General features: G+C 41.3%; 3 protein-coding genes across 3 annotated transcripts in view; 1 reads left to right on the forward strand and 2 right to left on the reverse strand.

Annotated features, from left to right (window-relative positions):
• Positions 1-2,340, reverse strand: part of LOC122994432 (potassium/sodium hyperpolarization-activated cyclic nucleotide-gated channel 2-like) — a 37,654-nt gene extending 35,314 nt beyond the window's left edge. Inside the window, exon 1 of the mRNA XM_044369116.1 lies at positions 1,148-2,340. Coding sequence (XP_044225051.1) covers positions 1,148-2,340 — 1,193 coding nt within the window. The remainder of the gene's footprint in view (positions 1-1,147) is intronic.
• Positions 2,341-5,242: 2,902 nt separating this feature from the next.
• Positions 5,243-12,442, reverse strand: rnf126 (ring finger protein 126). Its single transcript, XM_044369273.1, has 9 exons — positions 12,287-12,442; positions 9,280-9,338; positions 9,121-9,181; positions 8,769-9,007; positions 8,312-8,380; positions 8,106-8,175; positions 7,841-7,934; positions 7,334-7,449; positions 5,243-6,451 (listed from the first exon to the last, which is right to left on the reverse strand). The coding sequence occupies exons 1-9, from the start codon at positions 12,359-12,361 to the stop codon at positions 6,299-6,301; spliced, it is 936 nt and encodes a 311-aa protein (XP_044225208.1). The 5' UTR covers positions 12,362-12,442; the 3' UTR covers positions 5,243-6,298.
• Positions 12,443-13,411: 969 nt separating this feature from the next.
• On the forward strand, positions 13,412-21,894 carry sugp1 (SURP and G patch domain containing 1). The gene is made up of 14 exons (XM_044368801.1): positions 13,412-13,550; positions 14,139-14,310; positions 14,480-14,577; positions 15,341-15,589; positions 15,747-15,870; positions 15,963-16,063; positions 17,161-17,284; positions 17,399-17,727; positions 18,103-18,209; positions 18,404-18,581; positions 18,691-18,797; positions 19,975-20,120; positions 20,759-20,888; positions 21,550-21,894. Exons 1-14 carry the CDS (start codon positions 13,412-13,414, stop codon positions 21,574-21,576), a joined length of 2,031 nt encoding a protein of 676 aa, XP_044224736.1. The 3' UTR covers positions 21,577-21,894.
• The last annotated feature ends 1,582 nt before the right edge of the window (positions 21,895-23,476 follow it).

Raw genomic sequence — 23,476 nt, forward strand, 5'->3', positions numbered from 1 at the left:
AAGGTCTCTAAAGTGCTCAAATGACGTCTCTGCTGTTGAATACGTGTCTCAAGTTTAGCCTTCAGTGATCTACTGACTCGGCGATATGTGATACAAATGGGCCAAACATGAATGGCGCTGTAGCCGATGTGAAGGGGGGAGGGGGGGGGGGGGTGAAGGTAGAAGAGCGCGAGTCGACTCCAAATGAGACGGGAGCTGTCCGCTCCTTGTGGTGCTGAAACCGAGCAGCCCAGCCGAGAGGAAAATCGACTGATTTTCTGATCCAAATGCAATTCAGCGACTGATACATGTCGAATAAAAAGCCGTAGAGGCTAATGCATCAAGACCGGGTCACGAGGAGCCTTCCTGTCATGCAGATTTGCTTTAATATGTGTTTGACAAAATAGCTTCTGGACGTTCATTTAGGTTATCGGGTATTTGAGCGATAAACAGAGCGCGTCCGTCATTAAAATGCAGGATCCGGGGAGTCGTACAGGCGGGTATGTCTCCAGTGAGCATGCTTGAGGTTTTCGCACACTTGGCTCAAGGTGACATTCCATTACTGAGTGCATCGCATACACACACACACACACACACACACACACACACACACACACACACACACACACACACACACACACACATAGCCTACATCCTGTCAGCACGGCTTTTTGTCGCAGAGCATCACCTACTACCACGAGTAATAGCCAGATCTTTATAATAATTGCATTTTAGATGAGCCCAAATTAGCGTCAGAGCGCTGTCCTCTTTGTTAAATATGAGCTTATACTGCCACGAAAAGTCGAGATGTATTAGCAGGCCGGGCTTGTTGAGTATCCCAGACTGTACATGCAGACTGGAATAGGATTTGTTTACAACCTTGAAAGGACACTCTTTTGCTAAAGTCAATTTGCCTGACAACAGGTTGGTGGGGGGGAGGGGGGGGGATTAATGGCAGCACGTTGCAATGCATCGATTCAAATCTCTACAGATTCAATCATCAGGGATGAGATGAAAAATCAGCAGCCGGTAGCCTTGAACAATAACCATGCATGTGCTCCCGTGGACTCACAGTGGTTACTCACTATAAAGTTGTAGATGACAATGAGGACCCTTACGGGCCCCTCATGACTTTCAACGTGCAACCAATGGCAGCCCCAGCTCTTACCTGAAATCGCTGTAAGGGTGGATAATCCAATTTCCAGCTGATTTTACCCTCTCCTGTTCTCTCTCCACTGCTTTTTGACTACCATACATGCGTAAGGAGAATTTGTTAACTCCAGGCTGCAGCATACTACTAAACTGCCGCTGCATGAAGCTGGCTTGGCTGCCCCGAGGTTCCGCATCCTCGGCGGGCACAATTGGCGGTCCATCCTCCGGCTTCTGGAAAGTGACAGAGTTCCTGGGCTGCTGGGTCTGGGTCGGGCCATGCAGAGAGGACGAGGCTTTCCGGCTCGGTGCGTTAGAGAAGGACACCTTGGAGTCCTTTTTCTCGGGGACACCGCTGGACACGGGGGTAGTGCCGGGGTTTACGCTCTCTCCTCCGTGCCCCCCGGCTAGAGACCCGCCTGGTGTGATCGAGCCGTCCATGCTGGCGGTGGTCGAGTTACAGGCTCCTCGCTTGGCGCTCCCTCCGTCCTCGGCCCTCCCCGACCCTCCTGTCTGCTTCTCCTGCTTGGAGATGATTGAGCGCAGGCTCCCGGTACCCGAGTCCCTCCTGCATTCTCCGTTTTTGTTGCATTTCATGCTGGAAATTGGAGCGACGCTGTTGCAACCATCACCCGTTGTCGCGTTTAAAACCTCTACCGCGACCGCTGATGCCGACGCCTCCGCCCCTGATACTCTTCTGGTCTCGCCGCGCTGGGCAGCATCGCCCGGACAGGGTGTCTGGGTCTCGGTAGGTCTGGAGGCAGTAGTGGGCCGTGGGGCGGCAGGAGCGTCCTCTGTGTGCATAAGGCAGGGCTCCTTGTTGGAGTTTCTCCTGGAAGCCGAGGACGCGGCTCCCCCTCCTGGCGTAAAGTTCTTCATCCTAATACTGCCGCCGCCGCCTCCTCCTCCTCCACCTCCGCCACTGCCGCTCCCCCCGGCTCGGCGCAACCGCGGATGCTGAAACTTGGACTCCTCTTCTCCGTCCTCCGTCTCGTCCATCACGACGTTGCTGGCCACACCGGGCTGCTTAGCGCTCGGTGCGCCGGGAGAACCGGAGTCCAGACAGTTCTGGCTGCTGTTGCTTCTTGTGCATTTGGACGCGGAAGCTTTGGGTGCGCTGATGTGGCTGCATCCACTGCCGCCCACCGCCTTCTTTTTCATGGTGGCAGCAGACGCCGGTGAAACCTCATTCCTATCCATGACATTGAGCATATCAAATTTTGCCTCCAATTATCTTTGGAGAAAACCAATCAGAGACACAGGGAGGATGGGGAGAAGAAGAAGAGAGAGGGAGAGAGAGAGAGAAAGGAGAGGGGAACAGAGGGAGGGGTGGACGTGACTTCTTTGCAAACTACTGCGCTTATACTTTCACTAGTCATTGTGTCAGAGATGCTCCAGCAGCAAACTAAATGAGCCCTTTGACCGCGTCAGATATCATTAAACTATTATGCTTATGCTGCTCCTAATTCAGCTCAGGTTTATTTCCAGCTGAGGCCTCTCAGTCATGACCTAACGCTTGAATTGCATCAACTAACTCAACAATCGCATGGAAATAGATGCCTAACGTGTTGTCAATCACGATGAGTAATAACATCAAAAGTTTAATTACCACGTGTTAATGAAAACTCAAATGATGTCATATGTTTTAGAAGGTGTTTTCAATGACAACCTCCCTGAATGAATGTGACCCATAGTTGGTGTTTAGCGCACCCTACTGGACATACAGCTGGAGCACAGCTGGTGTGAGAGAGAAACTTAAAATAATTTGTGATGCATCAGGACTGGCAGCCTTGCAGAGGCTGCAGAGTCAGTAACAGCAGCAAGTCTACAGTGCAAGTCTACTATTTGTCTACCTAAAGGTGCACTTATTGTCACACATGTCCCCTCAAAGGTGCATGGTCCTTTGGGTGATCTGTTGTGGGTTCACGTCCCTGAGGGTACCTTCCACTTCTCTGCAGTTTTTGTAGCAAAGCACTTTTTAAATTTATATTCCTTGAATTCCATTCTTGTATAAATTTGGACTGTGAATACAGATAAAGCGTTGTGCATTTAAAGTTAATAGTCCAAACAACAAAGTATTTGGAGGGTTTTTTGGTGCAGGTTTTTGGGGAGTAATCAATAAGCTCTTCACGTCCTCTTTCAACAGCTGACCAGCCAAAATGATTAAACATTCAGAGACAGAGTCAGCTTAGTCAGCAAGTGCATAATTTGTGCAGATACTACCTGTAAACAGCAACAGTACAGCAGAGGTATTCGTGTATAGCAAACACTGACAGAAGGATGCAGATGCAGGGCAGCATCACTGATGGGCTGCTCTGCGCTCTGCTTTAAATTGCATGGTGTCCGCATAAAAATGGCACGTTTTTCAGTAAATGTCTTTCAATTGACATCTCTGTTGGAAGGAATTATACCAGTTTATAGTCTGAATCCATGTTTGTGCCATGAGCCCAAGCTACAGAGCATTATCCCTACACATTAAGGATATAGGCCACGATAATCGAGTGCTCTGTCAGTAGAGCAGAGATAAAGTAGCTAGCCTATTTTCTTTGATCTAGATTTGGTTGAGTCTAATTTTGGTCACATGTATAAAAGATGGCTTTTTGTGTGATGAAAGTAAACTTTGGCTTTACACACAAACACACACATACTTAACCAAGGCACTTTAAATTTGCCAGGAATACAAAATATAACTGATGCCAAACACTGAATTTCCCCCCAAAAAACAAGAATAAACATGAATCTACTTAAAGTGACCACTGAGTCTTATTCTGCACATTTCTTACCTTTTAACATCAGTGCCAAGAAGTCAGAAGCATCATGTCGCTCTCACCCCCTCCCGCCTTCCTTCCTTCTTTCTCTCTCCTCTCTCTGCTTCATTAGTCAAAACTACGCAGCTGCAACAAGGTTCAATTTAATTTCCTGGTAGGATGAGGCAGTGGTGTGACGCTCGCTCATACATACAACCAATGACAGAGACAAAAAAAAAACCCAAACACAGTGACTCCCTGAAATGAAAATTAAATTATAAGAAGTCAAATATCAGACAACTGCAAGTAGAATGACCCAGAGACATGTCATAGAAAACATCTCCTAATGGCGTTAATCTATGAATCAAAATGAAAGTGTTATGTGCCTATATACAGGGAGGATTGAGTGATAACCTTATTGGTGTTGAGCAAAACATACATAAATGTCCTGCATTAAAAAAAAGAGAGAGAAATAAATCAGTTTCACAAATTAAGCCAGCATTCTGTGAAGGTCATGTGAATAAGCCATTAAAACCAACCTAACAGCTTTATAAGTATATATGCAGCGAGTGGCAACACTTCATCTATTTGCATTCACAACTTTGGGACCACGGGGAATAGAAATTTAATTTATTTCCATTTATTAGAGCAGGAACACCTCACAGGTCGCTGGTCTAGTGACTCAGCCACCACCTGCTTGTTAATTACAGCTAAAAATGTCTGAACTCGCTGTGAACTTCTGACAACTACCTCTGTTGTACATCACAGAATGGCAGGCTGCCTGCTCTTAGGGAGGTAGTAAGGGCGTAGAGTAATATTCATTCTGAGTCTTGTTGATGCCACAGCGCCATATGAGGACCGATGTTGCAAATTACAAGAACAGACATACTGTATATTTTTGTCTCGAGAATAATTTAGATCTGTCATAAAACAGGTGCCACTGTAAATATGTTTAAGGGTCTATCAAACAACCACTTTACTACATTATCAGTAACAGACATCAAGAAGTCTGCAACACAAATAATTCACACACTTTAAAGAAATTACAAGATAAATGTGATTAATCCTGTGAAACACAGGTGAGAAAAATAGTTTACTTCCTCCCTCTCACCTTGCCAAGTACACGGCAAAATTGTGCAACACTGATTAAAAATAACTGCGGTTTGATCAACATTGAAACATTATTATGTGTGTGAAATTAAGCCACCAAAAACCAGAAGCAATAGTACCAGTAGGGTAACATTTGCATTACAAATATAGAGCTGAATTTATATAATTTAGCCAGATCTCATGTTACCAGCTCCATTCAAATCACTAATCATCTCACATCACTTTAAAACTGAGCATTATCGACAGATACCTCAGAATCAGTTTTCTTTAGCACTTTATTGTGACTGTACAAAAAAAATCAGTTAATAAAATAATAAACACTTGTTATGTGAAACACATTTGGCCAGTTTCATAGAGGTAAGATGTTCCCATGCCTTTTTTTTTTATTTCTCTTTTTATTTCTTTTACATTTCTCTATTCGTGTTTTGGGCAAGGGTTCAATAAATAAGTAGTAAATTTTTCTACTTGAGGAAACGCAGTAAAAATGTGTCCACATTTGAGCTGTGAGGATCTTTACCTTGTCAAGATACACCACATACACTGGATCACACGCTAATAATAAAAAGAAGAATCTAATAAACACAAAAACAAGTCCTAAAAGACTCATTCAATGCAAAAATGTGGGGATTTTTTTGTTTGTTTTTCAGTAGTTTACCCAAATTCACATTCTTAACATCAGACTGAATGGTGTGCAAAATAAAAAAACAGAGGTGCAAATAAAAATAAAAAAAATCAGATGCATACACTCGTTTCAACAAGGTTTTAGTTTGATCCATTAGCTGTACAGTGGCGGACAGTTCGCTGTCTGAAAAATGAATTCTCTATCTACACATCTATGGACTCAGCTTGAAGTCTGCACCACCACAGGCAATGTTTAAAAAAAGAACATTTTGTCTTTTAAATATAAAATGTGTCTCAGCCTTGTGGCAGAGACATGTCTCCGTCAAAAAGCTGTCCACTCTGGCTCAAACTGTGTTCCAGTTCTGGTCACGTTCCCTCTTTTATCATCATTTTTATTCACAGCCTCCTTATCTTCCTTAAATACTACCCAGCCCCGCCTCCTCAAACACTCAGCAACAATAGCAGCAGGAGTTGGACCCAGCGTCCGGTCTGCACAGGGGGGAGGAATGATGACTGAATGAATAGTCTGCAAGAAAATTCAGAGTTCAAGTCCACTCATATCATCCCCTAGAAGTGAGACGGTCCTGGTCTCAGCTGTGGAGAGGAGCCGTTGGGTCTCAGTTGGTTGTGAGGTTTTCAGATATGAGGTGTTGGTGGTGGTGACGGGGAGGGGGGGGGGGGGGGGGGGGAATCTATGAGTTGCTAGCAGCGTTCTCATTGCTTGGTGAGCTAGGAGAGGAAGAGGATGAGGAGGAGGGAGAGAAGTTCATTCCTGATAACCCTGGTGGGTCTGTGGCTGTGTTCTGTCCGCTAAGACTCTTTCTGCACACGGGACACGTATCATGCTGCAGGAAAGAGAAGGATAAACAAAGAGTTGTGTAAAAACTGTAAAATAAATAAACCCTTGAGATGAAGCATAGATATTAGGGATCAACTTTTCCTTGCCACTTTTCCTGAGCATCAGCCAACACACAGTCCTGATCTAATATTTTTATTTTCTAAATGTATACACTCCAATTCAGCAAGCTCTCTCCTTCCAGTCAGAGAAACAATTGACCAATAAGAGCTGACAAGGCAGAATTAAGAGCAGGGATGTCATCTTCTTACATAGCTAGCTGACTTACTACATTCATGAAATATAACGACAGAAAACTGGGACAAGTGTGGATGAGATTAAAGCAGCTTTACAGCTTGTTGTAAGTTGAAATAGCTCTTAAATCAATATATTTCTTTAACCGATGTAAAAAAAAAACATTAAAGTTAACTGTTCCTTCCAACGGATATCGCAGCTTCCGTGTCAATTGAAAAGGACATCTGACTGGAAAAAAAAACTAAATTTCACCCTTTCCAACAAGAAATTAAAACAAAATGGCAACTGAGCCTGATTATCATTATTATCTTGTCAACCAACAGCAGTGCTCGAGGAGCATCAGAGAGAAGTCACAAAAATGGAGGCAAAGCATCAGGTTTTTATCTCTCCTTAGTGCACACTGCTGTGAAATTAAACTGTTTGCTGCGATGTGCTTGTGCTGCTCTCAGTTCACTTTCTCACGATGTCGTACCTTAAGAAAGGCTTGAAATGTTTTAACGAAGCACAATGGGTTTTAAAAAACAAACGATCTAAAACAATTCTGGTTTCACATAATCGTAATTGATACCAATCGATTAAGAAAATGATGTAATTGTTTGATATCGGTCTTGTAACTCTGTTTGATAGATATACATACCTGTTCCAGCCACGGGACTATACAGTCATTATGAAACAAATGATTGCATGGCAGTTGTCTAACAGTCTCCTCAACACTGTAGTCTTCTTTGCACACAGGACACTCTAAACCAGCACCTGCAAAAACAGAAAACCAGTGAGACTCACAGTCACATGAATCAGCTGCATGAAAAAGACCTCAGATTGTGTTCCAACTGCTTCTGTTTATTTGTGTTGAAGTAGTGCTGTGAAGTGAAAGCTTAAATTCAAAGACTTCACTACCACGAAAAAAGCATTTTCAGAGGGTGATTATTCTCAGCTGTTTTCTCATAATAGAGAATTTAACTGGTTTAAAGGCCTATGTGCAAGATCTATTATTAATATCTTTTAATGTGGTTTGCTTAGATGAGTAGGTTGTAGCGACATGTGAGCCTGTGTGAAATAGGTCTGACAGATAACCAAGAGGAACAGCTTCAGACTGGGTGATCCAGCGAGTGAATAAGAGAGTTTGAGAGAGACCAGGACTTACCCACATGTTCCTCTGTGATGGAGATGATGGGTAAACTCTTTATTCTTTCCCTGTCTGCAGGAGGAGGACCTGTGTTTTCAAACTGGTTCAATAACTACAAATGAAAAATAAATTATGATATAATTAGTAATTATAACACATTATTGATTCACTTCCTCAGACTTGTTTGCCCCCCCCCCAAAAAAATGCTCTTCAGACACAGCAGCCACTTCACTGATATGCAGTTTTATTTCCATTATAGCATAGCAAACACCACTTTTCATACCTGCGTTATGATCGCATCAAGCCCATTGGCACCCCAGGCATAGTCCATTGGATTGGAATGTAACATACCCCTGCAAGACGAGAAGATGTTCATCATCAACAAAAAAGAAGAAAAGAAGTTAATAAGAGAATTAAAACAGTAAAAATTTTACAACTCAGAGACATGAAACGAGAAAACAGACCTGCATCACAGTTGCTTGTACTTACCATGGTCCCATTCCAATATTTGGCATCGCTGTAGGTGCTATGATGCCATTAACTAGCTGCTGGATGATCCTGTATCAGGAAAAAACATCCACAGTTCTCAACAAACATTCACTGAATTAACTGAGATTCAACTTGTCTTCTTACCTAAAATCGGAATGTAAAATGTCTGTACATATCAATAATTTATTACAGCTTTGTAGAGATGGTCAAAGTAGACACTTGTGGTTTAGTATATACTGTAATCTTTTTTATTAAATTCTTTGTTACACTAAATTTTGTGTTTTATATTTTAAAATCTGATATGGTAAATAGGTAAATAGAAAAACTGACAAGTAGTAATGAAAAGTAATACGTGAAGCAAGAATTACTCACACAAAATAAGCAAAATTGTTTTCCCGTACCCTCTCATGTCCCACAACAACCTCACACACACACCCTACTGCCGAAAATGTCTCACCCCTCTAACGTGGGCACTCCTTCATGGCGCGTACCCTGACGTCGAGGAACGTGTCGACCCCGTGGCTGCCGCGCACTGTATCGCTGCCGTGATGCCATTTCCCGTTCTCTCCGGTTTTCTGTCTCTCGGTTATCCTCTGTGGGCAGCCGGGTTCGAAGGTCAAAGTTTTCATCAAAAATCCCAAGGGCGAATGGACCGTACCCAGAGGGAAATGTGAATAAGTGTTGGGGATCCAAGTTCTAGTAGGGAAAAAAAAAAAAAAAAACACACACGGGCAAAGTGCCAAAGTCAAAACATGGTTCAGTGAGTAAAATGTTTTCGTGCTCCGGCTGATTTAACAAGTCACACTGACCTCAAAGGCCGGGCGGTTCTGATCACTGGTGGAGGATGTAGATGTGGATCCATTTTCAGTACTGCATGAACACAGTGGTAAAGAAAGTGAAACGATCAAAACACCCACTTGAACATCAAATTAATCAAAATTCATGGGACCTACAACACTTTTACATACCTTCTTTCCTCAGGCAATTCCTCAATGAATCCAGATTCACAGCGTGGACAGGTGTAGTCCTACAGTGAAAATATAAATATGAATATATATAGTATGTCTACAGCATGATCAACATATACAGTTGTCTGTTTATTAGGTAGACTATGTTAAAATTAATGCACTCTAATCAAAAGGACACTATAATAGAATAGTAGAAACACAATACAATTGAAGCAACACAAACTACAGATTTCAGAAGAGAATATAGCAGATAGAAATAATGATGGTGGAAATTATCTTAAGCATTGGGAAAAGTTCATTGTAGTTGAGAATTGTTAAGGAATGTGTTTTTGTTATTTGTCTTTGTATTCAACATAATGTTATTATTTTGTATAAGACAATGAGGATGGAGAATTTCTGTTTTTGTTCTTTGTTGTCAGGCTTGGTAGTAAATGTGTGGTTTGGTCTTTGTACAGTGTGTGTGTGGTTTCTGCTGGTAACATTTTGGCGGGCCGCCACGCCAAAATCTTTGCCGCCACAGCAAAAAAAAAAAAAAACAATCATCTTTAAGGTGGTCATAAAAGTCAGTGCGAGCTGTCTGAAGTCAGTCTTTTTCTCATCTTTAAGCTCTGTTAAAATGCAAGAGAGAGAAAAGGAGAGAGAAGCAGTGGTCGAGCAAGCTAGAGAGTGGATGAGGAGAGGGAGCATTGATGACGTTAGTGAGGAAGCTGGTGAATCAGATCAATAAAACATTATTTTCTGATTGTTACAACGGTTATAAATAAATAAGCCCACAACCGCGCAAACCTGCGGAGGTGCGCTGCAACGCTTGATAATGTTATTAGTCTTGTTAAGCTCCTTCTTCCCTTCAAGATAAGAAAATGTCAAAATATGTCAAAAAGATCGCCTTCATTGCCGGTGGAGCAGGTTGTATTTGTTTTTCTGTCAAGTTCTCCATTGCTTGCGGTCTCTCCAGGACACACACTTCACTTCCTTCTTGCCCCCGGAGTTGGTTCCAGGCAGAAACCGGCGCGGTGTCATTGCGCCATCTATGGGATTTAGCGAGCTGACTCATGTCAGGAAAAAATGGAAACCAGCATCGTGGTAAGACTACAAAATGTGAATCGATTCTTGGAATTTCTGAATCGATTTTGAATTGGCAGGGATAGAATCGCGATTCTTATGTGAATCGATTTTTTGCGCACCCCTACTTTCTAATGTATGAACAGATTAATAAACGAAAACACACACTGAATCCTCCAGCGACGAGCGCGTGGTAACGAAAACCTCCTCCTCTCCCGGCTTATTCATGATCAAAAACAGCCAACGGGTTAACAAAACAGAAACTTGTAGTCACAATTTTCAGACCTAAACCTCGAAGTTTGTGTGACACTCAAAACAATTTATCCACCATTTTACAACCACAACAGTAGGTTACGACCAGCGGTGTATACTGGGCCATGGGGCATACTGGGACAAATCCCATGTTTTTGGGCCGGTGGACTGTCAAAACGTATCATCTCAACATTTCTAAAGTGACGTAGTTCACATGCGATCTATATGAGCTGATCTTTTCTCCTGTTAGGAAGAGGAGGGGTCGGTGGATGGTTAGTAAGTTTCTTCTTGGAGGTTGGAAGTCAACAGAGAGTACGGTTCGAGACCACCTAGAAACCAATGTCCGTTTCAACCGACAAAAGCGGGTTTATTTTTTTTCAACCCAAACGATGATCTTTCCCTAAACAAATGGTCTTTGTGCCTAAACCTAACCAGACCTTAACCACAGCGTTGTCACACCATAAAACATCATTATTCAACGGATAGTTAGATAGAATGGACGTTTGTAGAAATGTTGATATGATACGTATTACACGTGTTGAAACGTATATATTCAACATTACTGTGGTTCACAGAAACGTAAAGTGCCAACATTTTGTTCTGGCGATTGGGTTGCTTTAACTGGTAGTATTAATCGGTCATAATTAAATAAATAATAATAAAATAATTAAGAACATCCCTAATGGTTTACAGCTAATTGTACTCAGTTTCTAAAGGCAGTATGCAGTAAATGGTGTATGTGTTTTTATGTACACCACCCCCTCACCCCCAATCATGACCAAAACAGCTCCCTAAAACAGTCTTTATTAAAACCAATCAGTATAACCTTCATTACATCAGGATTTATTGCAGGGCTGTGGTGATAGGCTGCTTTAGTTTTAACTAGTTGAACCTGATTGACAGGAACCTGAATGGATGTCTCTACACAAAGAGGAATCTGACAAGCTTAACAGAATCATCACAGACTGACATTATCATTAGGTTGATATTTTGTCATATACTACAATTAAGGCATTGTGATCATTTCCAGTTAGTTAATATAATCTCTTGACAGTATGCTGTCACACAGGTGAGCAGCAAGCTGTCTATAACTGTTACTGTAACATTCAAGAAGCTTCCCATGAATGGCATAACAACAGGCTGTTGTCACAACAGCAATGTTGACTACTGACACTGGCTTTAGATGGAGGTGATAGTTTTGGTGCAAGTTTTACTTCTCTTTGCTGTACAACCACAATAAGATAACAGCACGCTTTATGGTAGAGAAATGCACATGTAGGATTTTTATATCAGCCGATGGAAAAACCTGCCTATCACCCCTGTTAGATTTTTGACAGTCAGATTTGTAAAAAGGTACAGATTTCTCCTGTTGGCCAGCTTGCGGACGTTAAAAGCCGCCCAAAGACCTGTCAAGCAGGTCAGACGAGCTTTGATAATAAATTTAACCGCGATATAGTTAATGTTACATCTCTAACATAACGTGAGTGTACCGCCAACTTCATAACTACCACTAAACTGTCATCCAGGACCGTTGTTGCCTGTATGGGGCTAGTTAACGTAGCTTAACAGCAGCAGTGTGTCGACGTGACGGCTGAACGCGCCCCCCTCACACACTAACACACACTCATACAATCACACAAACACAAATAGTTTTCATTCTTCAAATAGGTAAATCTGCCTCGTCGGTTCTTACCGGTAAACGCGGACTGATCTCTGCTGAACACCGGTGACAAAAAAACCGGCAGGGCCGTGGGGGAGCTTCAGCCATTTCTATGCAGGACACCAGTTCGTACGGTACGGACGGAAAGCAGCGAGGGACAAAAAAAGACTGCAACGAAAAAGAAAAGGTGGAAACGGAAACATACGAGCGTCGACGTCATGTTGCCATGGTAGCTAGCAACAATTACTAAGAAGAAGAGTTCCGGTCGAGTATTTTCCTTCAAAATACAAGCGATGGTCTACATCCCATATACATCATCATCATCGTCGCCGTCGTTATCATCATCATCATCATCATCGTCATCATCCACCCATATATCCTTCGTCTTACATTATACATATAATCACACTACACAGTACATATACTCCCCAGCCTTATCCATTTTGCTCCTTCTTTTTGTTTGTATATTTACATTTAGTGAATGATATTTAGTGAAACCTTTATTTTGTTTATGAAAACAGAAAAAAGGGTGATTTCTCCATACAGACCACATTAGTCAAGGTTCAGATCAAAAACCACTATACTTAGACTCATCAAATCTGGACTGGATTAACAAGGAGACTCCAGAAACATCGCTGTCTCCGTTCCTCCCCTCTGTTCTGCTGTCTGTGGACATGGATGTGTAAAAGCGACAGGTCTCTGGAGGTGAGCTTTGGATGAGTGGTCAGCGCAGTCGTTCGTGTGGGAACCCTCCCTTGCTAGACCATATTTCACCGGGATTACGAATAGTGAAGTTTTTCATCCTCTACAATGCGCAAATAATAGCCTAATGTCATTTTGGAACCTAACCAAGAAACCACATCCAGATTTCTCAGTTGAAAGCCAGTAGTGCAAATCCTGGTGTAATGTGGTCTAACGTTTAATCAACGTCTTCACAGAGTCGGTGAAAAAACGTTCACTTTTGAACCTGTTTTGAATGTCTTTTTGCTGGTCAGCATAACTGTTTTTTAAACGTCTTCTCAATGGGAAAATGCTCACTGGGAGTGTTGAAAAACAACTGGCCCGTGGTAGAACTTAAAACATCTGGCCAATGGTTGAACCTCCCGTCACACAGTCCGCGATAGAGACGATGCTTTTATTCTGAAGCTATGCCCGGAAATGTTGATCTTGTTTGTTCGCGCTAACATAGCTCAGCGAAGTAGCAGCGCAAGTGGTGAGACGTATTATTGTAGTCCGCAAACGTTGTTTTCGAAAAAGCTTTTTGCTCCTGCTACGACCATGGAGTCTAGCGATGCAGGTAAATATTTAGTGTGCATTTACATGAGATTTGGACATTAAATATGTAGCAGCTGGCTCCAGCGAACACTTAGCGCTAGCCCGGTTAGCCGTTAACGTAAGCGAACAAATGTAACGTTAGCACAGCAGCTATCTGGTTAGCTTAACGTTACTTGTTGAAGAACACCATTTACGTTATTATATTTGCTTTATATCCAACAAATGCAGACCTTTCTTCAGATATGCAACATGTAACATCCTCCTTTAATATCACAAGTGTCTTGTTTTCCAGATCAAAATCTAACAGCTGTTGAAAGTTGTTTTTGTTGCTCAGTCAGAGAATCTATTAGCTAACGTTAGTGTTTGCAAGTCTATAGTTAATGGCAACCAACGTCACATTGCAAAGTTATAATATTACATATAGCATATATATATCTACCTTTAAGAATGAAAATCATTGAATGTATGCGAGATTTTAAATCAGAAAATGTCACTGTTATCTTTGCTTCCTGAACAGCCATCTCTACGGCTGTATAATACATAGCCTATGTATAAAATAATACACGTTTATTGCTGTCATACATTGCATTAACCCTAAAATCTTCTTCAGGACGAGGAGGATGGAAGTCCAAGAACATGCAGCCACAGAAAAATAAGATGAACATGAATATTCTCCGTCAAGAGAAGCTGATAGCCCAGAAGAAGAAGGAAATTGAAGCCAAAATGGCAGAGCAAGCAAAAAAGAGCGTGCAAATCACAACTAACAAGCCTCTGCCTCCAAGGTAACCACAGACACATGTACCTGACAATATGACACAGACACATTAAACAAATGGCAACCACTTTATATTTCAATGACAGTAATATCATATTCTGTCAGCCGGTATTGTTACACATAAATGCATAGCCAAAAAAATGAATATGACATCTCATCTGTTCTGATCCCATTAGTTCCCCCACTCTCCAAGGACCCTCCTCAAACAAGTTTGCAAATGATGGGAGCTTCTTACAGCAGTTTATGAAGATGCAGAAGGAGAAATCCAGCAGTGGTTAGTGCCTTCATCTGCACAGTTTTTACCAAAGGATTACAGTCATTCTCATGTCCTTGTCAAAAGAGGACATTGATATTTTGCACAGCAACTAGAGCACAAGACAAATATATACCTTGAAGGGTTGAGAACCAGTCACAGTTGCTGCAAAGGTTATTGAACATATTGCATTTACAGGTAGCACACGGATTTTATGGTGTGTGTTGAATACCAGCTGTGTCAATGTAAGAGATATTCTAAGCATGCTTTTTATTTTTCCTGAACTTTGTTATGGTTAAGTTGTTGAAGTTTCATGGAGAGTCCCAGTAAGTTATGTTGAAGACATAGACAGCATCAAAATCAAACTTAATAATGCATCAACAGAGACAGAGTTGTAGAAATTAATCTCTGCAGTGAAAAAATAGATGTAATCTTATAGTTTTGGCGAGTGTAGAAGACAGTTTCAAAGGCTTCAGGCTACAATATGTCCTTGACAGTGTTGCAGGAGGGCATCCTGACCCAAGAAAGCTGATTAAAAGTATGACAAACATTATTTCATTTTGTTTTTCTCAGTGTGCTCCATTTTGTTTGGTTGTTTATGACTCAGCAAGTATCTCTTTTTGTTTATAATAGGATATTGCAACATAATATTTCAGAGATAGTTATCTGCCAAATGTTCTGGTTGAAGATTAATTCTCACCCTCTCAAGCAGCAATAATAACTGCATTTAGCCAAATGCTGATACTATACTTTTTAAATGTTTCCTAACTCATACTCTCTTTAGGTTCCACCAGTGACGCCAAAACTCCCTCCACCTCAACGACATCACCAGTAGGAAACTCATTGCAAAAAAAGAGCATCCTTGTCGGCAAGCGGCCTGGCCTCGGAGTGAGCAGCATGCTTAGTCAGTTCAAGAGCTACTCACAGTCCAAGAAGAGTCCAGTTCTCAGCCAGAGGCCGAGCGTGTTTTGTTCTCCAGATGAAGACGATGAGGAAGAAGAGGCTGATTACTCCAGATTCTTAGAGATGAAAGGTAAATCAAGGCCTGTGTTTTTCACTTTATCTCTGGAGAACTCGATGGCTTGGACATTTCAGTGCATCTTCTGCGTGCTTCAATGGCACAGTTGCCTTGTGACTGGCATTTTGTCATAGGTTCCCATAGAGTAAATGTACTCATAGCCTGCTTAAAGTTTCTCCCCCAGAGGATTCAGACACCAGACTCATTATCGACAAGATGGCCTCTTTTGTGGCGGAGGGGGGATCGGAGCTGGAGAGGAAGGCCAAGGAGGACTACAAGGACAATCCTGTTTTCTCGTAAGTCTGAAGGGCATTGAAGCTCCTGCAGGTTTATGTAACCCATAAAATATTTTCAAACTCATCTGCTTTCAACTGTCCTTGCCTTTTAGGTTTTTATATGATAAGAGCAGCATGGATTATCTCTACTACAAAAAGAGAGTTGCAGAACTGAGAAAGGATTTGCTCAAACCTGAGAACACCTCAGATAATGGTAAGATTACTTTTTCTCACAGTTTTGTCTCTTGTTTTCTCACCATTCCTCTCAGGAATACTAAACTGTAATTGCACAGGAAGTGGACAGTTACAGGCATCACTAGTCACAGCATGAGTTCACAAGGACACCCACAGACATTATGATGAATTATGGTAGCTTTAAATTACCTCATTGCTAAAATAGTTTTCCTCAAACCCCTCCCCTCACAAAGACATTACTGTAATAAAGTTCACCAACAACTGCCAGTTAAGGTGACCTGTTTCACTATGAAATGTCTCAATAACAGAGTGCAGTGTGACATTTTTAGTGTTTCACTACACAACAACAACCGCAGCAGGAGGAAGGGACTGATTCAGCTTTCCCTGGTAACTGGGGACTTTCATTTGGTTGTGTCTGTGATGGTAGAGTCCCTAATTGTCTTTTGCAATAAAAGTCCCATTTGATTCTTCATGAGGGTGTCAGACTTGAGTGAAACAGTATTACTGACAGATGTATTCAGTTGCATCTTAAAAGGGGAAACGTATCTGCATACAGGCTTTTAGACCATCATACAAAAATAGTTACTGGTCACAGTACTAATCTAACTCGCAACCATACTGCCTTTCATTTTCGGCTGTTCATATACAGTACAGGTAATAGCTTGTTAAGCTTCTCTTATTCTCATGTGTTTAATAAACCAGGTTTGTTTTTGGTTTTAAGGTGCTAATGGAGTACTGTAGTTTTGCCAGCAACTTGTGACATACAATAATTTGTCTATATTGCTCACCCTTAAATTGTGTCTTGTTGTTTTAGAAGCATATAAATATTTAAAAGATGCAGTAAAACTTCCTCTCTTTAATTGCACATGTACACCATGACAGTATACAAACAGATAAAAAGCTGCAAAGGGCTTTATATGTTCTTAATTTGTTACATTAAAAGACTCACGTCCATTCAGTTCCCCATTCACCACCCCTGTCCCCCTTGCTCCTCCTCCTCCTTCCTTCCTCTTCTTATCCCCTATTGGCTCTAGACTGGTGGTGTGTGAGGGCCAGTTGAGTACGGTACAGTAGTAGAGTGTGAATTGAGCCCCAGTACTGATAGGCTGCTTAAAGTCTCCCCCCCAGTGGACGCGGAAACCCAGCAGGTGGCTGAGAAGCTGGCCAGGTTTGTGGCAGAGGGCGGCCCCGAGGTGGAAACCATCGCTGCGGAGCGCAACCGGGACAACCCTGCATTCAGGTCAGTCGTATTAATATCTTTCCTACTTTCCGCATTTTGTTTAACTTGCATTTTCTTTAAAGCCTGGTTTCACTTGGGTAAATTTCACACAAACCATCTTCTGCATCCTTTCAGTTTTTTATACGACCATCAAAGTCCAGCCTTCCACTTCTACAAAGAGAAATTACAGGAGTATCGTGCTACAGCCTCCCAGACCTCCTCATCTCCAGCAGCAGAGTCAAGGATAGACCTGCAGCTCCCAGCTGCTCCTCCATTACTAGGGATCCCTCCATCACTGAACCCAGTATTTCAGCCCCACAATCAGGAGGCAGAAACCCCGCCTGTCAAACGGAAGAGAAAGAGCAGATGGGGGGCTGAAGATGACAAAGTCGAGTTGCCTATGCCTCCCATCATTGTCCCGCAGGAGATTAGTGTTCCAGACCCAAACACACCCTCTCTCTCTGGTATTAAGACTTTTGTTTTAGATACTGTGCATACACATCATGGTCTTTTGTCCCTTGATGCATTTTTGGAGGTGACACCATTATAAAACATTTTCCAACACATACATGCAGATACTACTATTCATTTTTGTTAAATCCTCAAGGATCTGACAAATAATTGATACGGGAAAAAAAACTGTAACTCTCTCAGGGTATTATTATTATTAAGACAGTAGATCTACTCTCATTATATTTGTTGATACAAAGGCACCAAATGTTGCTTAATTAACCATTGTTTTTGGATTTACATCCTAATGTACTATCTCTGCCTTACTGTCATCAGATCCAAAGGATGATTTATGAATCTAAAAGGCTGTTATGTGATGTCTGTTTTAGCTCAGGAGCTGAGAGGTCTTGGTTATAAGAAGGGGAAGCCTCTCGGTCTGGTAGGAGTGACAGAACTATCTGAGGACCAGAAGAGACAGCTCAAAGAACAACAAGAGGTACAAAAATACTGAATGAATGTATGAATGGATTTTTTTATTATACCTGACTCCACCTATAAAAATATTAAACTCCACTCCCTGTGTGTTGTTTTTAAATGTATTTCGCCTTGTAGAGGAGTAACAGGATTACTAGTCCCTGTGACCTGTTATCAATATGTAGGTATGTGGTGTTTTTCTCACACACTCTGTAGATGCAAGAGATGTACGACATGATCATGAAGCACAAGCGTGCAATGGCAGATATGCAGGTGATGTGGGAGAAGGCCATGAGAGACCACCAACATGAATACGACAGCGATGAAGAAGTGGATCAGCAGGCGGGCACCTGGGAGCATCAACTCCGAAAGATGGAAATGGAGAAGACACGTGGTAAGGCTGACCGTCAATATCGGTCTTTCTTCTGCAACATGATCAGCTGTCGATGTTTTATGGATGTGAATGTTGAAGCCTTGCTGTAAAAAGAGTTTTTGTTTTCCAGAGTGGGCAGAATCTCTGACAGAAATGGGTAAAGGAAAACACTTCATTGGTGACTTCCTGCCTCCTGAGGAACTGGAAAAGTTTATGGAGACCTTCAAGGCACTGAAGGTCAGATTTCCTCTGAATTCACTTGTTCTCTAGCCTAGCAAGGAAGAATTTAGCTGTTATCCATAAACCTTTATCCATAAGGCTAAGCTTTGTGTCAAGTGAGGCACTAAACTCATTTAAATAATTGTTTTCAGTTATCGATTTTCTCTGTATACTATAGACCCTTTTAAAATTACACATCAATCAATTTCATAATTATTTAACACAAGAATCTCTTTGCAGGGATCTACCTGGATTTTTCATATACCTATATTGTATCTTGTGATGGCTATCAGCCATTAAATATATACTGTTCCGCTGTAAGGCCATCTAGCATTCAGTAGAACCAGGGTCAGCTTGAAATGTCTGTAAACAGATTGTAATCATCCATCCATGCCTCTATTTTCAAGCTGCTTATCCAGATCGGGGGCGCTGTGGTAACAGCCCGCAGAGCTACCCAGAAGTCCCTTCTTCCAGATAATTTCTCTAGCTCTTCCTGAGAAGATGATAATTGTCACTTGTTTATTTGAAACTCTGGTTAGCCCAATTTGGCACTGTTGTAGAAACCACACTTTTTAACCCTTTAAAGGTTTCAGAGTTGAATAACAACATAGGTCTGTCAACAGAGATTTTGTAATGGTAATTCGCTGCCAAAGTCATGGAAAGTTCCTGGAAAGTCAGCAGTCACGTATGACCCAGGATCAAACTGCTCAATGCCACATGGCATGAAATTTGAGTGAGGGGATGATACTGTGGGATGAGATGTGTGTCATTGATTTCATTCTTTCCCAGTTAAATCAACCTTGCCTCACTTTTGCTAAATTAGTAATCAATAATCTGCCCACCATACCTCTTTATTTATTATGCCACATATCACAGTATTTATAGCCTAAGCTAGTGCAATGCCTGTCTCTAAATGGGCTTTTAAAATACATAAAACCGAACAGTAAAATACATATGAAACTAAACAAAACTCAACAATACATATGCACACATTACAACATGAAACTCAACAACAAAGTACATACAAAGCAGCACGAAACACAAACAACTCACAAACAAACACAACATACAAACCTTTGTCTGTTGGTGTCAGTGCAGTATTTCTGGAACAGTCCTTGTAGACACAAAAATCAGAGCCCCTTTATTGTGTGTATGGATAGCATTGATGCACAATTTCAGTCCTCTTGACTTGCAGGAGGGCCGGGACCCAGACTACTCAGAATACAAAGAGTTCAAGTTGACAGTGGAGAATCTTGGTTTCCGAATGCTCATGAAGATGGGCTGGAAGGAAGGTGAAGGTCTCGGCAGTGACGGACAGGGCATCAAGGCTCCTGTTAACAAGTGAGTATTCATCTTCATTATGTTTACCTTTCATTGAAGTCACAGTAGTAATAAAAATGACAAAAATTTGACCATGTTGCATAGTTTTCTATTTAATGATATGTATACCAGATATCAAACAAGCTTTTCCATTAGACTAGTTTATTTTTAGAGTTTACACCATTGTGTAAATACAAATGTATGCCAAAAACATAATCAATTTTTGTTGAATCCTACTTGTTTGTCCCTATAGTTAAATCAAACTATCTTACTGTTCTATCTCATTGGCTTATATTAATTATATATTATATTTTTCACACAAACACCTTGTTTGAAAACACTACAAATACAAAATGCTTAAGGCAGCAAGTAGTGCTCATAGAGGCAGTTTTCCATGTGACTTTAAAAGTGCACGTCATATAATCTTTGCAGAATGTAAATATGCAACATGACCAACATGACAACTGTATCCCACATCAAATAAAAAAAATGAATCTCACTGGCTCCAGGGAAACTTAATCTTTAAAAGGTTTAATGTTCAAGGTGTTTGTTTATAGAGGTACTTTAAATATGTGCTGTTGATGCCAATAACAGCATATAATATGTTCATTCTCCAAAAAAAAAAAAAACTGACTGGGTGTCTCTGTGACCCTCTCTAGGGGAACTACAGCTATGAACGGAGCAGGGTTTGGAGTTGACCGTCCAGCTGAGCTCACAAAAAGCGACGATGAATATGACGCTTTCAGAAAGAGGATGATGCTTGCTTACCGCTTCAGGCCCAACCCACTGGTAACCAACGTTTGATTGTTTTTTCTGTACCAAAACACTATGAATGCATACCAGTTTACTGTAGCATTAGTTTATGGTTATGTTGGCTAATTTGTAAATGCATGCATAGAGATTTGCACTCACTACTACTGCTACTATAATTGCCTATACACATTTTTACACTGTCATTTTATTTACTGTGCTGTTGATCCACTTGAGGGTTGATGCAGAAGAAATGAAACTGTCTGGTCAAGTCTCCGTTGTCTTATAAGAAAGCATTTATTCAGGGCGCTGGAAGCAGAGTGTACACTTGAATGGAGCATACAGAATCACTCGCAGACAATCCTCACACTTTATACAGACACAAAGAAACAACCCATTGTATAACGAGGCAATGATTCCCCTCAATCTCCCACCCTGGAGACAGCCTGAGCAAACACACTGATCCCCTGCAAGGACACATCTTATCTTTACGGCTGGAGCCCGATGTAGTATACCAGGAAACACATAGTTATGAGCGTCATGAATGACCCTGGCTTAACAGAGACTAAGCATCTCAGTACCCAACTTCAGCATCTCAGTAAATTTCCATCAGTAATCTTTCATCTCCCAGAAGGGTAAAGCACACTTTGCAATAATAATAATGGAATTCAATCAAGTGTTTGTCTTTTTTTCCCCACAGAATAATCCACGGAGGCCATATTACTGAAGTAGAGGACTGTTCTTCTTTTTACTTGTTCTTGTTTATCATAACTTAAAAGCTGGTTGCCACAGCTACAGCTCTGCTCACTTGTGAAAATGGACACTGTTGCACAGTAGAAATCTTGAAAATTTGAAGTGCGTGTGTGCAGGAGGAAAATGAGGTCGGAGAACAGTAGAAAGAGGAATAGATTCATCCTTATATTTGAAGTTTCTTTCAGGTTGAAATATCACAACTGTTTCTTTTGCATAATCGATTTGCCTGTTTTGTTACATTTCAATTTAATACTGTAACAACTTGAAATATATAAAGACCTACAACACCTGATGATTTCACTCTTCAATTTGTGTTTCCTTTCAAAACCTGACTTTACATTCCCAATCAAATAATACTGTTCTGTATAGTACATGATCCTCTGTATAATTTTTATGTTGAATAATTTACCTCACGGTTCCAGGCTATAATCAATTTTTGCTGCCTTTCATTTTATGCTTCAGTGTTCACAATAAAAAGGACCTCTTACTGAAATGTGGAGTTGTCACAGATGTGTCTACAAACAAATGTGGTACACTATGACTACTGTACTTGTTTATTAGCAAATACGTAAGAGCTAAGATTAACTCACTCTCAGTTTATGATAGACATGTGCAAGTATTCATCCATTCATGTTGATAATCACCATCAGTATTCATTTCTGTATGGCTCTGGGCTGCAGCAGTAGTGGAGTTGACAAGTCTCGAGCAGCCAGTGGTGAGGAGGATGCCAGATCAGTGAAATCAGACCTTAAGTTTGCCATTTCCCAGGGGGTTTACACGGGATAAATATAACTCCGAAATCCCAGCTAAGCAAGAGTCACTGTGGTGTTGGCTACAGCATCAATCAGTGGCAACTTAAGCCACACTACAAGGTTAACCAGGCATAGATGATTGGCATAGGGGAGTTCATAGTTGGATGTAGAGTTATTTCCATCATGGATTCACCTCTTACCACTGACCCCATTTTTGTGCACAAGCCTGAAAATAATGTACCCAAAATAAAGTGGTTGCTGTTCTTCAACACTTTTGATTACAGTCATAACTCTGGTCTCTTTTAAAAGGTAAATTTTAGTGTATAAGCGATCCTGAAAATAATACCATCAAGGCTAAAGAGTCACTTAACAGGTTAATGGTTTGATCTAGAGGGTGTCTAAGGTGATGTCATCAAATTGGTTTTTTTTTGTTTTTTTTTTAAAAGCAGCAACTCTGATGCTGAAAACTGAGACTGTTTAGTACTTTCTGCTTGGGAAATAAGGATTAATCGATAATAAAAATAGTAGTCAATTATTTTTCTTTAAATAAATTTAATTGACTTATAGTTTTGGCTCTGGTTGGATGCTCCAGTACAGTTGGAAGTTAGGGGGAGTGTCCAGAAAGGGAAGGAAAGTGCTGGTTATGATCAGTGCTCACAAACATTATAAATTACAATTCTTGAGTTGTGATGTATGGGAATAAAGCTAATAAATATACCGACAAATTAATGGCATCAGACTAGTTAAATACGTTGAAATGACTGAATTCTCTCTCATGTTTGTACCGGTTGTCACTCCTGCCGCCGCTTCACCGTGAGGAAGGAAAACTTTGATTTGACGCATTAACGTTAGCGGGGGGAGGTAAACAAGATGGCGACAACCTGAGTGGCAGGAGTAACACGAAGAGTCAGAAAATTCAACTGATATCTAGCTAGACCCGAGTTAAACGTTTGCAGCACCGAGGACGGACAAATCACTCAAAAAAGGCAAGTAAAAGCCGCGACGGAAACACGATTCAGGTGGATTTAGGTGAGAGCCGATAACAGGAGTTAGTTAGCTTGTTAGCTAGCCCTCCGGTTAGCTCGCTTTAGCTGGATGCATCTGGACGGTTTTCTCCGGTGC

This window comes from Thunnus albacares, chromosome 12 (assembly GCF_914725855.1).
Source record: "Thunnus albacares chromosome 12, fThuAlb1.1, whole genome shotgun sequence".
Classification (NCBI taxonomy): Eukaryota; Metazoa; Chordata; class Actinopteri; order Scombriformes; family Scombridae; genus Thunnus; species Thunnus albacares.